A 10,106-nucleotide genomic window follows, 5' to 3' on the forward strand; every position below is an offset into this window, starting at 1 on the left:
GTGTTGTGGGTTTTTTTTCCAGATATGGGTAGAAATTGATTACAGTTTGACAGCACTGTTGTACACTTGGTTTTGTGCTTCTAATGATGCCTGGTAGTAGAAGCAGGTCCACAGAAGAAACATAAAAGCTTATCTGTTGTCTCCTCTTCTGCTCTTTCCAGCCCCCTATGACCAGTGATTTTAATAAATGGTTTAGGAAGAGTTTTCTGGGTCTTGAACAAAGACAATGCAGATGTGCCTGATGGTCTGGTTTTAGGTAGTTTTTTCCAAAATACATGTCCTAATGCTTCTGGGGTTTTCTTTGGTTGGTTGGTTTTTCCCATTTGTCAGAAGCCTTTACAAGTCTTATATGACATGAAATACACCAAATGCAGTGAAGTAATCAGATATAGTATTGTGAGTTGTAAGTGTTCTAAATATTTGGGTGCAAAAATCATTTCAAAAGCTGAAGTATTTTGTTCAGATGATGGAAGACCTAGAAAGATATTTTAGGTTAAGAGAATAATGAAATGTACTTAAAATATGATGATATTTTGTGAATCTTGCAGTAGCTGTTGCATGGTGTTGGCTAGGAGGATTACAATCATACCCTTGAAGCTTAATGTTTGAGAGGAAGTGGTCACACGGTGCTTGTCGTGTTGCACTGTTCCTTGCTTCTTGAGCACTTTCTCTGTGAGGCCTCTAACTACCCTTTCAGACAAAGAAGTAATGGGATATAGAGTTAGCATGATTACCTTTAGAAGACATTCAGGCAACTATTAGAGTACCTGGTGTTCCAAGGAAGAATGTTTTGCATTGTCGCTACGTTGCAAGTGTTGAGGGTTTTTCTGTTTCGAAAATCATTTGGTCAGTGGGGGCAGGAGGAAGGATCCTGGAGGCTGTAGCCTTTCCTCTGTGACCATGGCTTGGTGCAGCCCCTTCCTGTGTTATGTGGGCTCAGCTGTAGCTGCAGAGCATCTGTTACCCCCAGTCTGTGTTCTGAAACAATTGAAATATGACTTAAAACTGTTCCTTGGACCAAGTGCTGCACCTTCAGGAAAACATGATTGCATTTTAGAAAATCTTGGTATACTTCTTGGTTTGTTATATATGGTAGTTCTGGCACGTCCACTCAATTTCTGAGCAAGTGCTATGTTTCAGTGCATCTGTAAGCATAAAACTAGCTACATAAACCACCTTTTTTTGCAGAAGACCTGAAAAAATCTCATCTGCTCACAGAGTACACTGGGCAACAATGCCCCTTCCAGTGTCATCTCGATTATTGTCATATTGCCATACATGTATTTTTTTCATTCTTTTTAGTGATTTTTTTTTTGTGTGATTTCACAAGTATTCTAATACTTGCAAGTGAAAATCGTTTCAGTGTGCCTGTAAGGGAGCAAAAGTGACTGTGTTATTCCATCATGAACCTTATGTTTTTTCTCCTACAGTCATAATTTTATAGGTATTTATTATGCTGTCCTTGCATCCCACTAGTCTGTGTACGTGAGGCTTCTGCTGCACACCACTGCTCTTCACCTTTAGTCACTTAAAAGGGTTTGTGTGGAGCTGTCTGCAAAGGAAGTTAGACACAATGTACAGGAGGTTGGAGGAAGGAGTAATGGGCTGGAAGGTTAGAGGAGAATGTGGTGAAGTTAGCTGCAACAGGAGGGTGATGCTAGAAATTGCAAGATGCTCTTTCTTTAAAAGAGACTGGGATTTTTGATGACAGTTGACAGCTTCCTCTGTTCTGCTTCTGCTTGTGGACTGAAAGCTGGTAGAGCCAGCAGCTCTTCAGGCCTCCCTGTGAATCAGGAAGCGCTGGTTCTCTGGAGTGCCGTCTTGGCAATTCCCACACTTGCTCTTGGTCACTTCTAAGGATTGATCCAGACCAGCCTTCTGTAGTCCAGCAGCTGTGATGTGAATCGCTTACAGTGCAGTAACTCCAGTGGCTGTTTCATTTGTACATGTGTGTGCATCTATTTTAATTAAAATACTCCGTACAAGCCTTGCCTCATGTATGCTAGGGACAAGATTTTGGGAAGTTAGATGAATTCTAGATGTCCTCTCCAAGGCATAAACAGGACCTTTCAAGTCAGCCTGTGGCCTGTATGTTGTTCAGCATATTGTATCTGCAAACTCTCATGTGACTTCAGCTTTGTAAATAAAAGTGCTGTGGTTGCTGTCCTGGTGTAACCTGTGTGTTTTGCTCTCCACTGCCTCTCCCTGTGGAAAGGATCTTGCCTATACAAGTATGTGGTGCTTGAACTCTTAGATTTCAAATTTAAATTGCTGACCTGCAAAGCCTTTTTACTGGGTTTCAGCTCCCTAATGGTTTGTTTACATGTGCATCCATGCCTTAGGGTCCTAGTAGGTCCTTTCTGTAGATCCTAACCGAGGAATCTCTGCCACCGAGGGTTAACGGTCCAGTGATGATTACGCTTGTCAGCGAGCATTTGTGAAAATGAACTGGAGGATTTGGAAGGATGTAATTTCCTTTGCTGCTTATCTGACTTAATTTTCATTCTCAAGCTTGAGGTAAGATTAAGATTATAGACAACTACAGGAAGGCTTAAAACATTTAAATAATACAGTTGCTGATTGAAATGTTAATGCAGAATGGCTTTGGGATGGGATTCCGTTTGGTGAGTGGGCCCCGAGTACCTCCTCCCGCCTGCGGCTACTCTGGTGGGGTGGAATGTCGCCCCGACCCCTTCCCATTGGCCCAGCGTGTTTGTCCAGGTGTCTGCCTCTTCCACAAAAGACGGGGATCGCTGGACCCAGCGCGCATTCGGCAAGCGCTGCAGCAAAGAAAAATGACACAATGTGTTCATTTGGTAGTTCTACTTCTGTGTCTCGGATTAACATGTCCCCTTGTAACTGGAATTTTTATGGACAAGCTTGCCAGCAAGAAGCTGTGTGCTGATGACAACTGTGTCTGTAAGTAATTTTGCTTTAATTTTGAGGACAAAATTGTCTCAAAAATTACTGTGGAGTTTGGATGCGGTAGTGTGAGGGAAAACTACTCTGCTTATTTAGCTCTGTTGTATTTGCATTGGTTTGTCAACTTCAAAAGCAGAGTGGGAGGTTTATGTGGAATGTCACATGCGGTTTTACTACAAAAAAGGGTTTTGTAAGGCACGTTTTTCACTCGAGTGAAAGGTAAGTGTAGTGAGAAGGGTTGTAACTTCTACTATAATGAAATGGCACATTCTTAAGCCATTACTTTGCTTACTGGAGAATAGAAAAATGAGCCAGACAAATTCTTGCAGACTTTTATTAATTTCAGGAAACCTGCCTTTGTCTGTAGAAATAGTTTTATGTGTGTGCATCCACACACATATATTTCTCTCTATAAAAGTATATATGTATTTAAATTCTTCCATGTCATTCTTGGTTTTTTTTTTCCTAGACACCATTTCCCTTGCCAGAGCAGAAGAGGATTATAATGCTCCAGACTGCAGATTCATTAATATTAAAAAAGGGCAGTTGATTTATGTTTACTCAAAACTAGTGAAAGAAAAAGACTCTGGAGAATTCTGGGCTGGAAGTGTAAGAGGAGATTCTTGTGTATATGAGCAAACCAGAAGTAGATTAACATGCATTTCTGTCAAGAAATGGATGCTAACACTGAGCTGTTGTGGGTTTTAAAACAGCAATTTAGTTTTTAAAGTGAATGTTTAAACTTAAACTGATTGAGGAGTCTTGAGGGTTTTAATTTTTTTTTAATTAACTATCTTCAATAACTATATGGTAATTATAAACTGAACCTTAACAGAAGGACTCAACAGTTCTTTTCTGTGGCTGTTTGCTCGAACTACAGAGGAGAAAGCTTCTATCACAGTTGATCATAAAACTCTTTAAATTTAAGGGAAGCGGAGATAAATATTAGCTGCATTTATAAACAATTTCCAGATAAACTATAGGCGATATTAATTTACTCCAAAAAAGTATGCCTATCTCAGAACTTATGTTAATGGTTTGTTTCACGTGCCAGCTAATTGGAAACTAGGAAATCTAAAACCAAAATAAGAAACACTATTAGTAACTGCTTTTGACTGAATTATGAACTAGCTCAAACCAGATGAGGACTGTTTTAAGGTACCTAATTATACATCTCCTTGCTTGAAGGTTTATGGAGAACAGTATGAAGACCATATGGGGACAGTTGGTTATTTCCCTAGCAGTTTAGTCTCAGAACAACATGTCTATCAAGAAGCAAATAAGACTGTTCCTACAACGGTAAGGAATTTGCAAAAGCCCAGCTGGCTACATAATTATACTTGGCTGTGTAATGCTAATTTGCTGTAAAAACAAATCATAATGGTGGCAGTTGATTGTAGCATATCACAGATGCTTAGGGATCCAGTCTTTGGGCCTTTATACAGGCAAATAGCCTCAATCAAATCCCTAGCATAAGCTCTGATATTGCAGGCATTACAAATACTGCGTTAAGGGCTTGATGCTAGTAGAGTTCCTGTTAGTTTGAATAGTATTTCTTCAAGGCCACGTAAGTTTTACCTACACCATTTGCAATAGCTTGCCTTTCTTTTTTTAGGGTCTGGGTATTGTGCTGTGTACTTTTGCAACATGTACAAGCACACTTCCTAATAATTGTATACATAGATGGACGTTGTCATAGAGAACTTCTGATTTACTTTCTTCTTTTTATGAGAAGGCAAGCACGCTTTCAAAGTTATCGGTATGTCTATCAAAAAGCTGAATTAAAAAGCTATTGAAAACATGTTAGTGTTCTGTAAGTAGGCTGTATTTCTAAAAGGTTGATTGTCCCTGATTACGTACAGTAGTGTCTTGTACACCAGGCAACTCTTAATTTTACTCAAGAGCTGAAACACTTCACAGAGGAGTGGATGAGGAGGGTCCTTTCTCAGAGGCTGGTATGGTTCGGCTTACAGCTAACACTTACTGGTAGCTTATTTCTATGCCTAAAACAAATCAAGTTTCCAGTAATGATCTTCATCAATATTGAATATTTAGCTGTATGCTGTTTTGAAAGGTAATGGCAAAATACAATTAGTGCTTCAATCTTGAAATCGTATATGGAGTTTTTAAACCTAGGTCCAGATTACTAGATGGGTTTCGTTAACACAGAGGAACTAAGTGAAAGGAAGAACTTTGTTTCATGTTAATAGTTGCTAGGATTTGCTTTATAGTGTGTCAGACAAGCTTTATTTGAGGAAATGCGAATCTTGGATAAGTGATTGCATTTCTTGACAGTACATTAGGTTATTCTGAATTTGGCCCAGAAGCATCGCAGCAATTAATTAGTCAGAGAACATGAAAGAACAACTAAAATGTGTTTCTAAGCTCTTTTCTCAACAATATGACAGCCAGTCTGCTGCATGGCAAGCTGAACTGGAAGCAGAGGTAGGTTAAAGTGATGTCTTAGCCTGCAGGGTGATTCGGCGTCCAGAGTGGGCTGTGGTCAGGCTGCAATGCGGAACTTTAATTGGAAAGTAATTTTCTTTTGCAAAACTAGCAACACAGATTTTGACAGTCATTTCACCCTTACTTCACATTCTCACTACTCAGGAACTTCGCAAAGAAAACAAAGGGTGATACAGATACGTTCTTTTCCTTGTTCTACTGCTCTCAGTCATATGTTGCAAACGTGACCCCTTATTGCGAAGCCCAATATTGGAGTTGCAATGGGTTCTCTTGGGAAGGGGTTGCCAGTTATATGAGGGGACCTGATGATGCCCAAAACTTAATAATTAATCAGCATGCGGAACGAGCCCCTGATCAAAGCACTGGAGGAACAACTGATAGGGAATTCGATGGGGAAAAGTATTATGAGGGGGCACCTGCTGCACTGGAAAGAAGCCTGAAAGAGGACATCAGCCTGGTGGGGGCCTCTGTGTCTCTGACCCTCCTTTTATTTTATCTCCACCCCCCCCCAAAAGTAACTTTCACTGTTGGAGTCAATGTATGCCATTATCTACAGACCCTGCTAATAAACGTTTCTGCCTGTCAGCTTCCCTCAGCACCCTTTTGTGCAGCTCTGGGTAATCCATGCCTGTTGGTTGCTGTTTGAGCAATAAATCTTAGGAGATTTCTGCCCCCTCCCCCACCCCCAGTGCTGCTACTTCTGAACCATTGAATCACACTGAATACAATAGACTCAACACAACAGACTGTGTACTACAATGCGGTGTTGGATTGCCTGCCTTCCTTCCATCACTTAAAATTGGCCATTTGCTGGCTAAGATGAGAGTACTTTCATTACCAATAAGCATCTGTTCTGAAACAGCTCCCTGCCTTCTGTTTCCAGTGGACAGCTCTATGTGATACGATGGTCTAATGTAAATGTTGTACAGTTTGAGCACCACGGTGTGATAATTCCCTACAGCAGAATCAAGATCTACATAGCCATGTAAGATAATAGCAGGAAGTTAGATGAAAGCACTATGCTGTGGAAGTCTAGCCCATGCTGAAGTTTTCAGGCAAAATACTGGCATTTATTTTCTAGTCGCATTTCTCCACAGCAAGTGTATCGCATAGCCTCAGTCTGTTTAAGGCATCCTTTTCATGTGTGGTTAGGAACTGTTTAAGGATAAAGGGTTACATATGACTAATAAATACAGGTGTGGATGTGGGAATACAAAACAAAAAAGGGATATAAAGGAATCATTTGAAATGAAGAGAGAAGGTGGTATTGCCTAATTCACTTAAAAAATTTATGGCAGGAACAAATCATCCCAGCTACGCAAAAGGAGTCAAAAGACAAAGGACTTTCCTCTTTTCCAGAATTCTGTGAAGTTAGTTGATTTATAGAGAACATACTTTGAGTATATTATGGTGTACTTTGAGTATATTATAGTGTACTTTGAGTATATTATAGTGTATTCAGCGCTTGCATCTACTGATGTTCCTTTGGGGAATGACAAAGGAATGTTAATCCTTGAATCTCAAAACATCATTCCTTTTTACTCTCTTTTTCAGGACATTGATTTCTTCTGTGAATAGCGCTGAAAGCAGTCAGGTAATCTCTTGGTTGTTGCCAGAGAAATCTGACAGGAGAAAACCTGGACACCCTCCGTGAACACACAGCCCTTCCTGTAATAGATGTTTGTGAAACAAGTAATCCTTCTTCAGAACAAGAAAGTTTTCATTTAAAGGGAGTAATTTTGGACGGGGAAATAGTCCCACACAGGATTTGTCCTTTAGAAATTTTTTACCTACGTATACTTCGTTACTTGTTAATAAAGCTAATAGCCTTTGAATTGCTCTAGGTCTGTGTAGTATAACTATGCTATGTATGAGATTAGATGTGCAATCTTGACCTGCATTTTCCTGTCATAACCTTACACTATGTATTAGATATTAAAAATACTTTCCTTGGGTGACCCATCTGTGACTCACTGGAATAAATCATTTTTGCTGCAAGAGCTATCCAACAACTGAGAAATCACCAGTAACTAAATATGGGCCTTAGCAGCGTGTCAAAAAGAGTATCTCACCTGTCATGTGTGCTGGTATGGGGCATGTTCAAGCTAAAACCGTGTCTCAGAGCCACAGGCTGGAAACAGGAGAATGGGGTAAGGCTGGTGATGGTGCCTGCCAGGGCCTACCCGGGCTTGGAGAGAGCACCGTGCCCTGTTGCTCCTCTGAGAGTGGGTACAGAAGACGTTTAGCCTCTGCTGAATGTTCAAAGCATGAGACCTGGAGGAGGCATCCTGCTGCTCCCTCTCTGGCTCTAACAGTCGTCCTTCCAGCGCTGGGGTGCCGGCCATGTGGTGGAGAGCCTCACTCATGGACTCGGGTGAAGAAGTAGAAAATTTGGTTTAGTTTTTTACGAGCAAGCACGTTTCTGTAGCCACAGCGTAGAGGTGGGTGCTCTGCCCCAGGAGCTAAAGCATAAACGCGCCTCCGAGTGCCCTCTTGTGCAGCGCGGCGAGGGGTGCGGCTCCGCCCGCCCTCAGCGGCTCCCCGCGCCTCGGCCGGCGGCGAACCTGCCGGCAGGGCGGGACCGAGCGCCCGCCAGCGCGGCAGCCAATCGGCATCGCGCGTCCTCGCGCCCCCGTCTCGCGGGGTCAGTGGGGGGAAAGGGCGGGCTGAGGCGCGAGCGCGTGAGGGCCGTGAGGGTGTGATGGCCGTGAGGGCGCTGGTCCAGGGCCGCTCATTGCCTGCTCGGTCCTCTGCTGTCTCCGACCGGGATGCATGGGGTGTTGTTGGGCTGAGAGCGGGAGGTTGTGTCACTTAGTGTTAAACATGCCTGTGGCTGAAAGGGGTGGCGGTATTCAGCATCCCCGTGCTGTCAGTTTGGCCTCAAAAGGTGAGTTCTTCAGGTAAAATGTCATGATTTTGGGGAGGTTGAATGGCAAAACGTTTTAGGACTAGCAGTACTTGCCCTTGACAAAGACCTCTGGCAGGGTTGTGTGTGAGCAAACAGTCACTTTTTAACCAACAAAGTGTAATTTTTTTAGCTGGATCGTTCCCACTCAGCACAGCTTTCCAAAATGGGGTGTTTGCAAGCGCATGCATTCATTTTAGATAGGCTGGATGGAAATGCATCCTATACCCAGTCACACATCAGAAGCTGTGGCCACCAGAAAAGTATGCAGTAGGTGTTTGTAGACTACACACAAAATACATTAAATTGCAGTAGGTGTTTGTAGACTACACACAAAATACATTAAATTGCGCTGTGGAAATCATGAATGAAAATTGTGAGGTGAGGTTTAGCACTTGCTATTGGGAAATGCAAGTTTTTCCTCATATCATCATCTCAGATAATTGCATACAGTTATTAATATACCCAGTTCTACATGGATGTGTAAAAGGCAGATGTAAAAAGCTTTATATACATCTCTCCACAAAGATACTGTCCTTTCCTCTTCATTTATAATGCAGGAGCTCCAGGCCAGGAGAACTGGACTTTCTGTGGTGCAATGTAAGACCAGTGTTTTTAGTCCTTGACATCACACTTAATCCTTAACCCATGTCCTTGTAAAGAAACGCTTGCAGACATAAGTGGATTCAGCTCCTGTTAGCTCTTTAACCAGCTTGTATGAGCTATGGATACTTCAGGACAGTAAAGCAACAACTAAGAGGAGAATACTGTCCGTGCAGGATGCATACAACAGGGAGTAGGTATACATATATTGTCCTTTTTGAGCTTGCACAAAGGGCAGTGTTTGGAGTATCAGTGAAAAACAGCCTGCTATGACTTCTTTGGCAGTTGTAGCAAGTCTGGGGCCATCGTGGCAGAATGTGGGCAGTGCGTATTTATTTCTCTTTGCCTTTTCCCTGGCTGCCATCAGAGGCCCTGTTTCTGCAGTGATCTCTTCTGTGCAGAAAATAACTCAGCAGGCTTTCAAGGGGCATCAAAATCTGTCTTTGCTACTTGAAATTCTAATTCTGAGGAAAGTAAGATAATGGTTCACTTTGCGGAATTCATAAAGCATCTGGCTGTGAAGAAGCATTGTACTGGCAAAGCTACTTGTCTACTGAATTCAGTCTCTAATGTGCAGCTGTTGGATGGTTTCCAATCTAATGAAGCTTTATCGCACCTTTTGTCTGCACAATGTCATAGGTACTTGTTTTATACATCCACATTGTGTAAAACTCTCATCTCACAAGCACAGGTGACCTATGCTACAATCTGAACTCTGGTATGATAGACTAGATAAATTTATAGCTTCATTATGTGACATATTGGCAGGATCCTTGTTTTAGTTGTCCTTAGGAGAATTGTGACTTCATTCGCTAGTCACCAGGGACGTGACACAATGAATGCAGCTATTCCTGATCTTTATGGCCATTGCCTCTCTGAGGGCAATCTCTTTGCTGTAAATGCTACACTGAGAAGGCACGGTGGGTAGATTCACTTTGCAAGGGATGGTGTGTGTGCTCAGAAGACCGGAGATGTTGCTGCCTGATATGGTCTTCTCACACTAGAGAAGATGCACAATATGCCTCAATTGTCATTCATTCACTTGAATCAAATCAGTGCTTGGTTTTATTTTCAGTATGCCAATTTTCATTATTTTATCACAAATTTCATAATGTTTGAATAACTTAAAATTTCCATTGCTAAGGCCTGATTACTACAAGAGAAAAACAAGAGAATCTCCTGTTTTCAGAGGAAAATCTTAAATTTCTAC

The 10,106-nt window shown here is 41.9% G+C and overlaps 1 protein-coding gene across 1 annotated transcript; it reads left to right on the plus strand.

The window, feature by feature from the left end:
- Positions 1 to 2,795: 2,795 nt before the first annotated feature.
- OTOR (otoraplin) lies at positions 2,796 to 6,966 on the plus strand. Its single transcript, XM_068414770.1, has 4 exons — positions 2,796 to 2,919; positions 3,392 to 3,531; positions 4,111 to 4,221; positions 6,943 to 6,966. Exons 1-4 carry the CDS (start codon positions 2,796 to 2,798, stop codon positions 6,964 to 6,966), a joined length of 399 nt encoding a protein of 132 aa, XP_068270871.1.
- The last annotated feature ends 3,140 nt before the right edge of the window (positions 6,967 to 10,106 follow it).

The sequence above is a fragment of the Nyctibius grandis genome, chromosome 1 (genome assembly GCF_013368605.1).
Source record: "Nyctibius grandis isolate bNycGra1 chromosome 1, bNycGra1.pri, whole genome shotgun sequence".
NCBI classification, from domain to species: Eukaryota; Metazoa; Chordata; class Aves; order Nyctibiiformes; family Nyctibiidae; genus Nyctibius; species Nyctibius grandis.

Coding starts and splice junctions, on each gene's coding strand:
- OTOR (XM_068414770.1), top strand. CDS start 2,796: ATGACACAATGTGTTCATTTGGTAGTTCTACTTCTGTGTCTCGGATTA. Junction 2,920..3,391: donor TGCTGATGACAACTGTGTCT/GTAAGTAATTTT, acceptor TTTTTTTCCTAG/ACACCATTTCCCTTGCCAGA. Junction 3,532..4,110: donor GAGAATTCTGGGCTGGAAGT/GTAAGAGGAGAT, acceptor CCTTGCTTGAAG/GTTTATGGAGAACAGTATGA.